The sequence below is a fragment of the Ranitomeya imitator genome, chromosome 6, assembly GCF_032444005.1.
Source record: "Ranitomeya imitator isolate aRanImi1 chromosome 6, aRanImi1.pri, whole genome shotgun sequence".
In the NCBI taxonomy this organism is placed as follows: Eukaryota; Metazoa; Chordata; class Amphibia; order Anura; family Dendrobatidae; genus Ranitomeya; species Ranitomeya imitator.
Genome location: NC_091287.1, coordinates 107,464,218 through 107,482,038, shown reverse-complemented (window position 1 = coordinate 107,482,038; position 17,821 = coordinate 107,464,218). Strand labels below are relative to the sequence as shown.

Genomic DNA, 17,821 nt, shown 5'->3' with positions numbered 1-17,821 from the left:
ATGAGGAGAGCACGTTGTTGGTGGGGCTAGCTGTCAGAGCGACAGCCGTCTGTCCACACAGGCTCAGATGGGACTGCTCTCCTCTCCGAATCTTTGGATTGACGGCTCTTCAGCTGACAAACGCTGCTTGTTATTAGGAATCATTCATACTAGCGCTTTTCAGCTGAAGGGACCAACTCTTCCAAGCATTAGAAGGATCTAAGCCAGTGTTCCCCAACTCCGGTCCTCAAGAGCCACCAACAGGTCATGTTTTCAGGATTTCCTTAGTATTGCACAGGTGATAATTGCATCATCTGCACAGGCAATAATTCCATCACCTGTGCAATACTAAGGAAATCCTGAAAACATGACCTGTTGGTGGCTCTCGAGGAGCGGAGTTGGGGAACACTGATCTAAACAGAGGAGGAGCATGAAGGAGTGTGTGTGTGTGTGTGTTTTGTTGTTTTTTGTTTTTTTTCCCCTGCTCCGGATGGATAAAGAAAACAAAAACACAGCATGCTGTGACTGTATGCAAGATTTGGATTGCAGGCACCCATATAAGTCTCTGGGTGCGTGTGAAACATCGCACTGCACTCGGACATCACATTAGTGCAGTGCGATTCCGACAATGGAGGAGATTGAGAAATTTAAATTTTCTCATGAGAAAATGAGAGCACTGGCCCTCGGCTCCGGAGCACACTGTATTGCTAGTGAGTCTCCAGTCTAAATGTATGTAGCATTACAAGAAAACATATGGTGTCTGATTTTTATAAAGTTCTGTTTATCCCCACCCCCTCCCAACCTTTCTGACACGACCGTGTCACCATTACATATTGCTGCACGGATTCCATTCTGGTAAAATTGACTTATTTCTTTACAGCGTGGCTATCCTGCTGGATGTGGTGCTGCTGCTATCAACGTGAAATCTGCCGCTGATGGTGTCTCCTGGCGTCACCTCTATAAACTGTCACCAAATCGCTCTATTTTTCTCTGATCCACTAAACTGTAATTAAATAATCTGTTGCAATAAAATGTTAATTGTTACCCTTCCACCTAAAAATAAGTCTAGTTAAAGAGGCACTTCCATTAACTTTCTTATTTATTAAGTGTCTGTGTTAATATACTCGCCTACCGCTGCTTTCTCTTGTGTCCAGCGCTGTTCTTCTGACATCACCGCATTTCCGACTAGTCGGATCATTCTATGCATGAGCCAGAAGCCGATTTTACAATTAAAGCCTATGGTGCCTCATTCTGACGCTCCATGGGCTCACTGTAACAAATACTTCCGGTGTCACGCAGCGTGTGACCCGGCCAGTCTGCAGGGTGGTGATGTTATTGAGAAGTTAATGGGAGCCCTTCTCAAAGTGGCTTGTGCCTAGATCAGATTTGGCAGGTATACATCCTTATTACAATAGGAAGATAAAGCTTTGCCAGGGTGCCTTATTGTCTGGGGAAGCAAAAAATTACACCTGCTTTCTGGCCTGGGATGTGACACATTTTACTATTGTGCACTTTATACATTGTCATCACATATCCCATAACACATTCAACTCTACGCACATAAAGCATCATTTTGTACCACGGCTGTATTTTCTGTTTTTTATATATGTTCTTTTTTTTCACTGTAATGTCACTTCTGCACTGTATAATGCATTTTTAAGTGTATGTATATATTTACTTTCATTGTACCACTTTTATATACTTATGTTCCTTACATGGATAGACATATCTCTATCTCTTGCACAAACCTAAAATAAACACTTGGGCTGATTCATCATTGCTTTTGCGTATATATAGTTGAAACCAGAAGTTTACATACACTATATAAAAAGACAAATATGAATGTTTTCTCAATATCTGACATGAAATCAGAATAAGGGCCCCTTTCCACTTGTGTGAGAAAAAAACGGTCCGATTTACGGACCGAAAAAACTGATGTAACGTCTGCGAGTGCCATGCGAGTCATGCGAGTGTCATACGATTTTTTTTATTTTTTTTTATTGCAACATCCGTATGACATCCGTATTGCTGTCCGATTTTTACGAACGGGTCTCCTTTGAAAAGCCGGTAATTCAGCGCAGAGTACAGTAAAATCACAGTGACAGGTTAGATTAGAGTAGATATATACACATAGAATAGGTGTGTATATATATATATATATATATATATATATATATATATATATATATATATATATATATATATATATATATAATGCAGCGCTAGATAGCTTTAAAGCTGGTAATTCAATTACCGGCTTTTGCTTTCTCCTTCGCAAACCCGACATGATATGAGACCTGGTTTACATACAGTAAACCATCTCATATCACCATTTTTTTTGCATATTCCACACTACTAATGTTAGTAGTGTGTATATGCAAAATTTGGGCGTTCTAGCTATTATATTTAAGGGTTAAATGGCAGAAAAAATTGGCGTGGGCCCCCGCACAATTTTCTCCGCCAGAGTAGTAAAGCCAGTGACTGAGGGCAGATATTAATAGCCTGGAGAGGGTCCATGGTTATTGGCCCCCCCCTGGCTAAAAACACCTGCCCCCAGCCACCCCAGAAAAGGCACATCTGGAAGATGCGCCTATTCTGGCACTTGGCCACTCTCTTCCCATTCCCGTGTAGCGGTGGGATATGGGGTAATGAAGGGTTAATGCCACCTTGCAATTGTAAGGTGACGTTAAGCCTAATTAATAATGGAGAGGCGTCAATTATGACACCTATCCATTATTAATCCAATTGAAAGAAAGGGTTAAAAAAATACACACACACATTATTAAAAATTATTTTAATGAAATAAAAACAAAGGTTGTTGTAATTTTTTATTTAACGCCCAATCCACTCAGTGAAGACCCTCGTTCTGTGACAAAAAAAATAATAATAAACCAACAATATACTTACCTTCCACAGATCTGTAACAGGCTTCCCAGGCTTTCAAGGAAAGTTCCCACGATCTATGAACAGCCAGCAGAGGGCGCCTCACCGCAAATGAAGCTAAATATAGCTCATTGATCTATATTTAGACTCATTCCCCGGGGTTTTGCAGCGAGTAGCATTGCATTAGCAAAGCTCCTGGCTGCAAAATGTTTTAACCCCTTCAGAAGGATTTACATCGTTGGACTTTACAGATCTGTGGAAGGTAAGTATATTGTTGGTTTATTATTTTTTTTTTTTTTGTCACAGAACGAGGGTCTTCACTGAGTGGATTGGGCGTTAATAAAAAATTACAACAACCTTTGTTTTTATTTCATTAAAATAATTTTTAATAATGTGTGTATTTTTTTAACCCTTTCTTTCAATTGGATTAATAATGGATAGGTGTCATAATTGACGCCTCTCCATTATTAATTAGGCTTAATGTCACCTTACAATTGCAAGGTGGCATTAACCCTTCATTACCCCATATCCCACCTCTACACGGGAATGGGAAGAGAGTGGCCAAGTGCCAGAATAGGCGCATCTTCCAGATGTGCCTTTTCTGGGGTGGCTGGGGGCAGGTGTTTTTAGCCAGGGGGGGCCAATAACCATGGACCCTCTCCAGGCTATTAATATCTGCCCTCAGTCACTGGCTTTACTACTCTGGCGGAGAAAATTGTGCGGGAGCCCACGCCAATTTTTTCTGCCATTTAACCCTTAAATATAATAGCTAGAACGCCCAAATTTTGCATATACACACTACTAACATTAGTAGTGTGGAATATGCAAAAAAAATGGTGATATGAGATGGTTTACTGTATGTAAACCAGGTCTCATATCATGTCGGGTTTGTGAAGGAGAAAGCAAAAGCCGGTAATTGAATTACCAGCTTTAAAGCTATCTAGCGCTGCATTAAATATAAATAAAAATATATATATATATATATATATATATATATATATATATATATACCTATTCTATGTGTATATATCTACTCTCATCTAACCTGTCAGTGTGATTTTACTGTACTCTGCGTTGAATTGCCGGCTTTTCTAAGGACACGGGTGCGTAAAAATCGGACAGCACTCGCATGGTGCGAGTGCTGTGCGTTTTTTTTCTCGCACCCATTGACTTGCATTGGCGAGTCTCGTCCGAGAATCTCAGCAATACGCAGCATGCTGCGATTTTTTTTTTTTTTCTCAGCCGACACAGATTTTTCTCAGTCCAATTTCGGCTGGGAAAAAAATCGCAAATGGAGTGTCACATATTGATTAACATTGGTCCGAGTGCAATCCGATTTTTTTTTTTTTTTTTTTTTTTTTTTATCGGATTGCACTCGTCCGTTTTCCTCACAAGTGGAAAGGGGCCCTAAACCTTCCACAAGATTCTCCCAATAGTTGGTTGGAATTTGGGCCCATTCCTCCTGATAAAACCAGTGTAACTGATCCAGGTTTGTAGGTCACCTTGCTTGCAGCAGCCTTTTCAGCTTTCCCATACATTTTCAATAGGATTGATATCAGTGCTTTTGTGATGGACTTCATAACTTTGTTATCCTTATGCCACTTTGTTACTATTTTGTCAGTATGCTTCGGGTCATTGTCTATTTGGAAGACCCATTTTCTGCCCAAGCTTTAACTTCCTGGCTGATGTCTTGAGATGTTGCTTCAGTATTTCCACATAATCTTCTTTTCTCATGATGTCATCTCTTTTGTGAAGTGCACCAGTCCCTCCTGCAGCAAAACAACCCCACAACGTGATGGTGCCACCCCCGTGTTTCACAGTTAGGATGGTGTTCTTAGGCTTCTAAGCGTTGACCATTGTTACCGTTTGGAAGAAAAAAGGGTTATTATGCCTAAAAAGTTAAATTTTAGCTAAATCAGACCACAGGACATGTCTCCAAAAATTAAGGTCTTTGTTCCTATGTGCATTTGCAAACATTTATTCTTTTTATTTTTTTTTTATTTTGGAGTAGTGGCTTTTTCCTGGCAGAGTGGCCTTTCAGCCCATGTTGATACAGTACTCGTTTCACTGTTGACACAATCTTACCAGCTTCCACCATCATCTTCACAAGGTCTTTTACTTTTGTCCTTGTGTGGATATGCATATGTCGGACCAAAGCATGTTCATCTCTGGGACACAGAACCAGTCTGCTTCCTGAGCGGTATGATGGCTGGACATTCCCATTTTGTTTGTAGTTGCATATAATTGTTTGTACAGATGGACAAGGCCCCTTCAGGGATCTTGAAATTGTACCCAAGGATGTGCCAGATTTGTGCAAGTCCACAATTCTCTTCGGCCGGTTTCACACGTCGGTGGCTCCGGTACGTGAGGTGACAGTTTCCTCACGTACTGGAGCCACTGACACACGTAGACACAGTGAAATCAATGCATCTGTGCAGATGTCATTGATTTTTTTTTTTTTTTTTTGCGGACCGTGTCTCCGTGTGCCAAACACGGAGACATGTCAGTGTTCGTGGGAGCGCACGGATTACACGGACCCATTAAAGTCAATGGGTCCGTGTAAAACACGTACGGCACACGGACGTTGTCCGTGTGCAGTCCGTGTGCCGTGCAGGAGACAGCGCTACTGTAAGTGCTGTCCCCCCCACTGGTGCTGAAGCCGCGATTCATATCTTCTCTGCAGCAATTATGATTACAATCATGAATATGCGGCTCCACCTCCCATAGGGGTGGAGCCGCATATTTATTACTGAGTCAAAGCATCCTAGGCTGGAATAACAGTTGACAGGTGCCAGAAGTTAGTTGACTCTATACAACGTAGATGTGAAGCAGTTCTAAAAAACCTGTGGGTATACAACCAAATATTAGGTTAGTGAGTCACAGGAATGCTAAATTGTCATTAAAAAATAATACATATTGTTCATTTTTTTAATTCTCCGTAAAGTGGTAAAAATTAAATACATTTCTCTTCATGTTTTGAATTAGAAACCAGTGTACAATGTTTCCAATGCATGGAAATAAAAAGTAGTAAGAAGATTTTGTGATTAACTTATGTTTGCGAACACAAATGTATATACACTGCTCAAAAAAATAAAGTTAACATATAATATCACTTCCATTTCTGGAAATTTGTCCTTCACTATATATCTATTCTCTTAAAAGAGATATTCCCATCTTTGCTTTCCAGGTCTCCTTTATTCCCTTCAATGCGGTGTTTTCATGGAATTACTCACACGTTATGGCAGCCTCCTGTGTCCTTTAAGATAGTGGTCACTGTTGGTGTACATGAGCACCGGGATTTCCCTGACACTTTGCTTTTTCGGCGGCAGTCAATACTTCACACTGCACATGTCTGACGTCACTGGGCTGTTACTCGCCCGACTGTGCAAAATTTTGTGGCTGTAGCTGCGACGCCTCCAACACTTTTCCTTTCACTTTTCCCCCCATTATGTAGATGGGGGCAAAATTGTTTGGTGAATTGGAAAGCGCGGGGTTTAAATTTCGCCTCACAACATAGCCTATGACGCTCTTGGGGTCCAGACGTGTGACTGTGCAAAATTTTGTGGCTGTAGCTGCGACGGTGCAGATGCCAATCCCGGACATACATACACATATACATACACACACACACACACACCTTTATATATTCGATATCTTTCTCTTTATATAAGATTGCTTTATTATTTATGATAACTAGATTTAACTTACATAGATATACTAATATAGTATGTAAAAGATGATCTTAAAGCACCACTCCAGCATTGTTTTTTTTTTTTTTTTTCAGCGCTGGAGTGGCACTTTAAATCTAAGCTCACCCTCGGGTGTCTTCACCGTTTGTTGGAAACGTTCGGGTCCCATGGTGCATCTTGCGAGCTCAGCTTCTGACTGGCTGGAAGTCAGAAGCAACATCACAAACTCTCAATACAAATCTATGACAGCCAGAACAAGGCTCTCATAGATGTATTGAAAAAGTGACCTTCCCGCAGCTCCATGACACACGAATTGCAAGCAGGTCACTTTTCGCCAAAGACAGACAGGAATGGCTGCGAAAACGCCGGAAGGCGAGTATGAGACGGGGGAAAGAGACTTACATTTAAAACACTATTCCAGTGGTGCAATAAAAAAAGCTGGATTCTATGTGAGAAAAAAAATGCATACTAGCATAGCAATCGCATGACACTCGCCAACTTTACTGCCTGAGAATCTGATCAATTTTATATATGCAGATATGCTGAAGATGGAAAACTACTCTGACATATAAAATTTGCTCCACTGTGAACCACCTGACCTGTGATGGCCCAGGTAGGTCACCCCTGCACAAGGCATGATAATCTGTAAGATGTCCTAGCTGCAGGGCATTATGGGGAAGACAGCGCGACCACACAAAGAGAGATTAGCAGTGTGACAAATGGTGAGGGGGAAGTCTTTTGGTTTTATTTTTTTTAAACTGAATCGTCCCTCAAAACCACAAATTTCAGGAAATTTGATGCAAACTCGATCCTTTGCAGATCGATCCACTCATCTCTAATAGTTGTCAGTGAGAGTCCTATTACCATACATGATCAGCCCTTTGTCTCATGCAGAATAATGTATTACATCTTTATACTACCAGAAAGAAAAGAGGCAGCTCTCACCGTTCCAGGCGTTAATTATTAACAAGCCGGTAAAAACATTGCGGTCTGCCCCTTTTTAGTTTACATAAGGGGCAGACTTGTGTGCCGTCATGGCGTATGTGCGTATACGTAAACATATGCACGTTTTTCACCCCACTGTATTTCCTTTTTTTTGTCTGTTTTTTTTCTGTTCAGTGCGACTGTCTGTGCACTATTTGTTTTTTTGTGTTTTATGTATGTTATCATTAATCTTTAGAATGTTTTTTGACTTCTGAAATTTATTATTACAATGTGTTTTGGTTAAAATGTATTCAATATGCAAACAAGAGTTATATGATTACTGTATATTTTCCCTATCTGGTGGATATGATGTGATTGATATAAAATTAATATAAAAAAACTTATAGTGGCCTCTATATGACTTTGGAATCTGTTGGAATACGTTACGTTCCATTACTGCATCCGCTTGTGACACTTCCAGTCTGGTGGAACGCACGATGTGTTCTATTATTTTCTTGTCGAGGCCATCTTTCGGTCAAGTTGAAGGCATACTGCGTCCCCCTGACACATGGCGATGGCATTTTTTATCTACACCACCTGTATTACCTTTAAGAATGGCCAACCCAGTGGCCATTAAGTATTTGATTCTCTGTCGTATTGTTTTCATAGGTTCTATCTATAGTCTGCCCTAACCAGTGAGGCTGCTGACCTATTACTACCTAGCCAGTCACGAAAATCAGTTACCTCCCATTATACCTGTATTAAGTACTACATAAACTTCTACTGCATCCTCACTTCATACTGCCCCTGGAAGAAGCCATGGCGAAACACGCGTCAGGCACTGCAAGATAATATATATTTGCACTATATACATGATTGATCCATGACAAATGTGCACGTCATAACTAGGGTCTCTCTAAGCCAAGGGTTTTAGGTCTATTAGATATCAGAGGTATTTTACTGCTTGTCCCTACTAAAACTTTACTCATTTGGGATATTCTTACTTCTATTTATGCTTACCTTGCGTTCAGACTATATTTGATAGGTACCACCATCACAGAATACATTAGTCAATTTTTATAGTTACGGTACTTAAAATTTATAGTGAAAAATGCAGTGACTGTACCTCTTTTTCCCCTATCGTCTTTGTACGTAAGGTGCCTTGTTATAGTTCAGTTTTTATGTAATGTTATCACCGCATTTTTATCCTTTTATGTAGGTTTTCATTAAATAAAAATTATTTTGATATGTGTGGTCATACCTGCAGGTTCTGTACTCGTATGCGGTATATGACCATGATTTCTCTGTCGCTTCACTGGCTTGCTGCCAATTTTGTAGGTTATATAGGCTGGTCTGAAGAACCAGAAAGACAGAAGAAATGACAACGAAAATTCCTCCAGAAAAAAACATCTGGCGTTTTCCTGAACCATACCTCTTTGGAAAACTCAATGAACACATTGGTGTCTAAAAGATGGTGTGTGCACATATCTTTGAGGAGTTTTGGGAAGTTTTTTTTTTTCTTGAAAAAGGTTTTGAAAAGCACCTCGTAGAAAAAAAAAAAGTGCATTTCACTTCTTTGAAGTGGATCCTGAAGGAAACCTCTCTTAACTAGCTATGGTCTTCAAACAGCTGTAAAGAACGCTTCAGGAGAAAAAAAAAACCCAATTCCAAAATTCTTCTAAATAGCTTCTGGAAAAGAAAAGCTTTTCCAAAAACTCCACAATTAAGGAATGTTTCCTGAAACAAAAAAAAAATAGTTTTTACTTGGAAAAAAAAATGTCTTCAACAAAATCCACTAGGAACATACCCAGAGTCCTGTCAATGTAGCAGATCCCGGCATGAGACATGGAGCCAGGTGGGGCAACACACCAACATGTGTCACATGAGAACAGCTCTTGGTGACCAAAAACATCTGAACTAAAGCGATGGTTTTGCGATTAAAAAGTTGCCAAATCAAGTCGCATGCAAACTGCATTGATGCCTATGGCAAGTGAGTTGTGTGAAGCTTGCAGCCAGCGACAGAAAATCCAACATATTTGGAAATGCGTGTAACAGGACGCTACGCAAAACCATAGGAAATAATTAGATGCAATGTCGTAATGCAACACTTTGATTTCCGGGTTGTGTGACATGTGGCTGTGCAGCCTTATTGCAGATAAATAATGGCAATATCTGAGCCAGTCGCAGGTTCAGGCTACCTGTGCGGATCTGTGACCAGTGGAGTCTGCTTCAGAAAGACCAAAATGGCAAAAGAAACAACAAAAATTATACATCTGATTTCTGTGTTACTCCTAAGACAGATTTATCGGATCTTTATGAATGAACATACACACGGTTCTCGTTATTTTTCCACTTTTATTAGCACAGTAACAAATGCAGACGTCTTCAGCCTACAACATATAACCAATCCACGGAGTAATTCTTATTCACTTTTACATTTAAACAGCTTAAGGTATTTCACTACAGATTCCGTTAAAGTCTCTCGGCCGAGTTTACCGATATACAAAAAGGAAGAAAATGATAGAAAGTGTAAAATGTTTCCAGAATCCAGACGCTCCGATTCCCTGGCGGTGGAGACGTGGTTATGTTACACACGCGCTGCAGCTCATCTCTCACACACAAATTACTCATTCAATCCCTCAGCAGAACGGAACGCAGACATTTACCGTATAAGCAGGGTAACTGTACAAAATTAAATTGCTTCGATCGCTTACATGAACGCAGAACAAACATAGGGGGGCAACAACTTTCCGTTCTTCGTAATCCTCACAAGGTAGCATCTCGCACTTGTGCTGTGACGCACTACAGTCGATTACTGCAGAAACATACCTTAAGTTACAATAACAACATTCTCTGGAAATAAAAGACTGAATAAAATCTGTTATAGAAATAACCTATTCTTTGCAGACTCCCACCCTCCATTGCCCAATGAACAAGCAGCTCTCGCCATCACGGACGTGACGGGGCGTCTATGTAGCGTATCTCTTGGTCCACTGTCTGGCCATCCGGTCATGCTCGGCTCTGTTGGTCATGTACTGAGTGGCGATACTTCCAACGAGAGGGTCAGCTGCAAAAGAGGAGTGTATGTACATTACAGGTGCAGGATGCTCCCACCTAAAAATCACTGAAAAATGTGACTGCATGCCATAGATGTTCTAGACATTAACCCCTTACAGACTGCGTGCAGAGTGTGCTTTCTTATGGCATTTGATTTGAAGTCTCACTCCTTGGTCACATTTGCACATCCACATTTTTATCAGCTTTTGATCCTTGTTTTTCCAAACAATTTAATTAACATTTTCAACCAAAACAAGACATAGAGAGAGCAAGGTTAACATAAATGCAATGGCATGAAACATTCATGAAGCATAAAAGTAAAAGTAACATAGTAACATAGTAACATAGTTAGTAAGGCCGAAAAAAGACATTTGTCCATCCAGTTCAGCCTATATTCCATCATAATAAATACCCAGATCTACGTCCTTCTACAGAACCTAATAATTGTATGATACAATATTGTTCTGCTCCAGGAAGACATCCAGGCCTCTCTTGAACCCCTCGACTGAGTTCGCCATCACCACCTCCTCAGGCAAGCAATTCCAGATTCTCACTGCCCTAACAGTAAAGAATCCTCTTCTATGTTGGTGGAAAAACCTTCTCTCCTCCAGACGCAAAGAATGCCCCCTTGTGCCCGTCACCTTCCTTGGTATAAACAGATCCTCAGCGAGATATTTGTATTGTCCCCTTATATACTTATACATGGTTATTAGATCGCCCCTCAGTCGTCCTTTTTCTAGACTAAATAATCCTAATTTCGCTAATCTATCTGGGTATTGTAAAGTAGAATAAAATAAATTAACGATAAATACAGTAAATTCTTATGGAAATATTTCCAGCCAGCGAGACCATTTTATCAAAAAGGAAGGAAAGCAGCCATTCAGTAACGCCAATTTTTCTTCATAGGATTTATGCAAAGCCAGTTTGTCAATAATTTCTTGTGAACAGGGTATTTTAGAAGATTTCCAAAAAAAAGCAATAGCATTCTTAGAAACTAAAAGCAGATGTATAACAAGTTTCCTTAAAGGTGGAGTCAATTGATCTGCATTCAACGAAAGCAGGGCCAACTGAGGAGACAGAGAAAAATCCGAACGTTTTAATATACCGTAATAGAAATAAGAGATTTCATCCCAAAAAGGTCTAATACGTGGACAAAACCAAAACAAATGGGAAAGGCTACCATAATGTCCACAATCCCTCCAGCAGAGAGGGGAATGGGAAGGATTAATAAATGCTAAGCGAGACGGTGAATAATACCATCTAAAGATAAATTTAAAATAAGACTCATGAAGAGCCATGGACATGGTGGCAGAATAAGTCAAGGACATGGCCAGTTCCCAATCATCTAGAGCTACAGAAAGATTCAAAGTATATTCCCATTTGCTCATGTATGGTGATTTTATAGTTTTGAAATCGTTATTAAACCACTGGTAGATATATTGAGTAGACCAAAATATGCTATGACTGGAGTTGCATAAAATATTAATCGCCGGCTCCGATAAAGAGGGGCGACCAGTCACCAGTGGCCTCAAAAAATCCTTTAAAATAGTAAACTGCATATAAGCCGATGAGGGAACACCAAACCTATCTTTAAGGTGGGTAAATGAAACAAACTTGTTACCATCAAAGATGTCATGTACCGTATTTTCCGGCGTATAAAACGACTTTTTAACCCCTGAAAATCATCTCAAAAGGCGTGTGCAGCAAGCGGTCCTGTATGGTTCCCAGGATCTGGAGGAGAGGAGACTCTCCTTGAGGCCCTGGGATCCATATTCATGTAAAAAAAAAGAATAAAAATAAAAAATATGGGATATACTTACCCTCCGACGGCCTGCGGCTCTCAGCAGCGAAAGCGGCGGCCTCCGTTCCTAAGGATGCATTGAGCGAAGGACCTTCGATGATGTCACGGTCACACGACCGCGATGTCATCGACGGTCCTTCGCTCAATGCATCCTTAGGAACGGAGGCCGCCGCTTGCACCGCTGAGAGCCGTGGGCCGTCAGAGGGTAAGTATATCCCTTTTTTTTTTACATGAATATGGATCCCAGGGCATGAAGGAAAGTCTCCTCTCCTCCAGATCCTGGGAACCATCCGCACCGCTCACGCCGTATAAGATGACTGGGAGTATAAGATGACCCCCGTCTAAGACGGCGAGTATAGCCCAAACTCCATATTTTATATGGAAAAGTTGGGGGTCGTCTTATATGCCCAGTCGTCTTATACACCGCAACAGATTTATTCATTTCCTTCTGAAAGAAAAAAACGTCTATTCGGGCTATTAAGACCCCTCACACTATAGGTAACCAAAGTGAGCACCATGAGAGAAAAAAAGAAAGAAAAAATTGGCGTTAGTAGGCAATCACCGACTGGAAAGTAACAAGAAAAATAAATCACTACCAAGACTAAATAGACAAAGAAAAGTACAAACTTTAAACTTTACAGTACTAGAGCATTAGAGGGAAACCAAGAAAATGGCTCTCCTTCTTGTACCGGGGGGAAAAGTCCGTGCAGCGCAAGGCCAAGGAAACCCTCATTAGTACCAATAACAAATATTGAAGATTGAACAAGTGAATAATAGAAGCACAATATCATTCAATATTAGAAAACCCAGGTACGCAAATCAAAAAATGACAAATTGAGCTCAAGTGACATGGCCTGGACCTGTGGAAGTAGATGCAGGAATGGAAGAAATAACACCGTGTGATTTCAAATATAGGAGACCCTCCTCAGGTGTAAGAAAAAATGCATTTTTCCCCCTATAATTAAAGGTGAGCCTCAAAGGAATACCCCACTTGTAAGGAAGGCCTTTCTCTCTCAGCATGGAGGTGAGTGATCTAAAGTGCCTCTGACCCTCAATAGTCGCTTTGGACAGGTCAGCAAACAACTTAAGATGGTGATAGGGTTCTGGGAATCCTCCTTTAATTTTGACCAGGCTTTGTATTTTCTCTTTAATATGATAAAAGTGAATTTTCATGATAACATCTCTAGGGAGGTCTTTAGGGACAGAAGGAGGCTTAGGAAGATGATGGATACGATCTATAATGAGATCCGTATCCGAAAGATTGGGAATCATCCTCCTGTTTTGAACAGCTGACATGTGCCCGTAATAGCGGCGTGTGAAATCGCGATTCACCCGCCGCTATTAACCAGTTATTTGCCACTGTCAAACGCTGACAGCGGCATTTAACCAGCGCTTCCGGCCATCTGGCCGGAAATGATCGCATCGCAAGGCAATCTTGCCTTGTGCAGGCATGTACTACAGAGAATGAACTTCAATCCAATATTGCAGCATGCAGCCAGCGGGTAAGGAAAGGGTGAATCAAAAACCCCAAAACCCCGCCTCCATGGCTGACGATTGTTCCCTCCAAATTCAGGTGACAGTGTCCCTTTAAGCTTCAACTGACGAATCTCTGACTTAGGGCTTGTTTTCACTTGCGAGGAACACATCCGTGTCTCGCATGTGGAAACGAAGCTCTGGCGCCGACACTCCGGAGCGGAGCGTGCGGCCGCATAGCAACACATGGAGCTGCACGCTCCGCTCCGGAGTGCCGGCTCCAGAGCTTCGTTTCCACATGGGAGACATGGACGTGTTCCTCGCAAGTGAAAACAAGCCCTTAGAGTCAGACTGTTCCTTTAGGGACAGTGCATGTGTCTTTTCCAATTCTCCCAGTCTAACTTCATGGTTACCCAACCGAGAAGTGAAAAACTCGAGATTCTCCTGAAATATTTTTGTCTGGTTGTCCATATCAAGATGCAATCTGGTGCTAAGTTTATCAACCAGAGTATCCATACACGCCTCAAGCGACGTTGCATCATGAAAGCTACAAGAAGACAGGGAAGACACAGATGGTTTCTCAGTCCTTGGTTTGGACTTTTTTGTACTAGGATTGGGAGAGTAATTAGTAGAGTCCTCTTCCGAAGAATTGGTAATGGAGGACCACATTCCCCACCAACTCAAGGGACCCTTCCTCTTTGAAGAGGAAGAGAGGTCCATGGTTTCAGTAGGAATGAGTGAAGAGGGAAATTCCACACTGAGCTCTGCTAAGCAAGCTTTAGGCATGGATGCGGAATGAGAAAGGGCCTTGACAGAGGACTGTGAGAGCTCTCTCTCAATAGGAGAACAAGACTTAACTGGACTCAGCAAACTAACCGAGTCCCTTGAAGAACCATGATTAGCCCGTGGGTCCTTAATTTGTTTTTTGAGCTCTAGAAGAACCAGATGATTTAGCCATAGGCAATTTAGAGGTGAGATGACTCATGGTGTCCAGCGGTATTGTAAAAAAAGTGATTGAAGGTAAGACAAGGTCCCACCACAATGTGATATTGTATAGGTTATGACATAGAAACTTGTTATATATTTTACCAACCTCTTACTTTAAAATGTTATCTCCCAATAAGATACAGGTAAAAGTGACCTAATATGTAAATAGGAAGATATATAAATATACAATATAAATTTGTTATAAGCTTTAATATAATTATTATTAATATTATATTAATCAGAACCAACTCCCACTTTATTAAAAGTAACTGTCAAAAGGAAACGGACCAAAAAGACCTTGTCAGGCAATAAAAATACCCACCCCTTCCACACCCTCAATGAAACCAAGCAAGCAATAAGTCAATATTATGCAAAGACAGAGCAGCTGTAATCTTCTGTAGCCTCCAGAAGATGGCCTCAGTCAGCGGTGAAGTCACCGCCAGAGAAGGAGAAGCCGGGGAACCGATGGAAACAGCGGTCCGTGACAGGATCTTCCCGGGCGATGTGCCCAATGAAAACAGAAGCAAAATAAATCCCAGACCCCCCGGTTTACAAGGGGCAACCCGAAGGAAGTTTTTCTGAAGTGGTTCCGAAGCAATTTGAGCACTTACAAGAATATCGCAGGCAGCGATGACGTCACTGAAGCAAAGGAAGATGGGGCCTGGAGCGGTCCGTGGTAGAAGCTTCACCCCCGGAGTGCCAGGTGCAAATACAGTTAAAAGGGGGTGAAAACCCCCCGGTAGGGTAGGGGCACACCCAAGGAAGGTGATCCGTTGTAGTTTGTGACACCGTCCGATTAACGGTGACGTCACTGAGATGGAGGAAGATGGCGCCTGGAGCGGTCCCTGACAGAATCTTCACCCCCGGTGTGCCAGGTCCAAACATAGTCAAAAGGGGGCGAAAAACCCCGGCTAGGGGCACACCTAAGGAATATCGAGGGAGGTGTTTCTTGGTAGTTTGTCACACTGCCCGAATACCGGTGACATCACTGAAAGAAAAAATGCCGGACCACCAGCACTTATGACAGGCCGTGACAGGGCCCTCAAAAGATAATGTTCCTGGTACAAATTCAATCAAAAAAGGGTAAAAAAAAACCCCAGATGACCAGGGGCAACCCCAAATAACACCTCCAGTGGTGTTATTAATAGAAATTAACACAATGTCTTCAGCAGAGCAATAAAGGTTACTGAGGTAACGATAGCAACCTCACAGACACCAGGTAAAACAGGTAAACCAGAAAAAAAGCACTAAAAGCAAGAATTGTTTTAAAAATGTAATAAATCCACACAAATGTATATAAAAAATAAAAAACACAATGTTTAAAAAGAAAAATCGTAGTCCTGTAGTTTATTTTACCTCTGAAAACGAGTCACTCACAGGGACAAGCCGTTTGATGATGCCATTTTAAGTCTGTCATCTTCAAAACAGGATAAACAATCCTGGGATTATCCGATTAAGGCGAAAAATGTCTCAAAATGTGCACAATAAATTTCTGAATAAAAGTAAATATGAATGGAAGTAAAAAAATTTCAAAAAAGATTGCGTTATATGTTGCGTTAGAGGGTTACCTCAGGAGCTCGCACATTTTGCGACCTACATCACCTGCACCTAAGCCACGCCCCAGCTTTTGATCGTTGTATCCTTGTTTTGACATCAGTGCGGTATCAGTTTTCCTCTTATGAAAAAAAGGGCTTTTCAGCTTCTTGTACTCATTACACAGCGAAAAAATGTAAAACACAAATGCATGGATGGTAAATTGGGACAAAAGAAAGGTGTGTGAATGTGGCCTAAGGAATAACTGGCTACTTTCACACTTGCGTCGTTTGGCCTCCGTCGCAATGTGTAGATTTGAGAAAAAAACGCATCCTGCAAATGTGCCCGCAGGATGCGTTTTTTTTCCCATAGAGTTGTATTGCCGACAGTTCGCGACGTATGGCCATATGTCGCGTCCGTCGTGCACTGGATGTGTCGTGTTTTGGCGGACCCTCGTCACGAAAATTCATTCGTACGTCGGGTCCTGCATTTCCTACCGCGCATGCGCGGCCGGGACTCCGCCCCTCCTCCCCGGGACTTTAGAATGGGCAGCGGATGCGTTGAAACACTGCATCCGCTGCCCACGTTGTGCCGAATTTTCACAACGTCCATCGGTAAGTCGCGCCGACGCTTAGCAACGGCCCCGTACCGACGGAAGTGTGAAAGAAGCCTAATTAAAAAAAAAAGCCAAACTGGTAGTAAAACTAGCTGGTCCCATTCTCTTAAAATGATCTGTGCCTGTTTTCAGCTGTTCTGAAGCTCTGTTTGCATCTTCCAAAGAAGGCTGCCGCAGTCCATGGCTCCTCTATGGATAGCATTCTTACAAGTAACAGACATGACCCATCCTTCCCCAGACCTCTAAGATTGGCACTGGTCCTATAAGAGGGAAGTGGAAGGGGCATCTGACCCCAACAAAGGCCATGTTGCAACACATTGAACCAGGGAGCAGAATGAAGGTGCAGCAGCAGAAGATGGACACTACATAGGCCTTGATTTACAAGGCCAGTCTGCATCGGAGTGTTGCTTTTAGGAGACATGTAATTACATTAGGGCAGAACAACCAGACGTCCTGCAGTTCCAGGTTATAATCCCAAAATATGTGCAATATTAAGAGAGTTCTGATCTTACACTGAATGGTGGTACGTTATTTTCCATTATCTTACTGTCACATGCACCTGTAATACTAGAGGGATCATAGGCAACAATAAAACTGTATGAGGAACTTAATGGGGCCGATTCAACAAGACTGGCATTGTTCATGCTGGTCTTGATGAGGTGGCACCCACCCGAGTCATGAAAATCTGATGAGTGGCATACATCTTCGTGGCCTCACCAGAACGCTTACTCCACTCAGGAACTGGAGTCAGATTTCCGGCGTAGGGGATGCCATAAGAGCTGGGGAAACACCAAAACCGTTAAATTTTCAAAGCTTTTACGCCAGAATTCTGGAGTGACAACTTTGAGGAATATTTACTAAAGTGTCTTAACAAAAGCA

General features: G+C 41.7%; 1 protein-coding gene across 1 annotated transcript in view; it reads right to left on the bottom strand.

Moving 5' to 3' along the window:
• Positions 1–9,816: 9,816 nt before the first annotated feature.
• LOC138642072 (ubiquitin-conjugating enzyme E2 E1) overlaps positions 9,817–17,821 on the bottom strand; it is a 63,665-nt gene continuing 55,660 nt past the window's right edge. Inside the window, exon 5 of the mRNA XM_069729988.1 lies at positions 9,817–10,542. Within this exon, the coding sequence (XP_069586089.1) occupies positions 10,445–10,542 (98 nt within the window). The 3' untranslated portion in view covers positions 9,817–10,444. The remainder of the gene's footprint in view (positions 10,543–17,821) is intronic.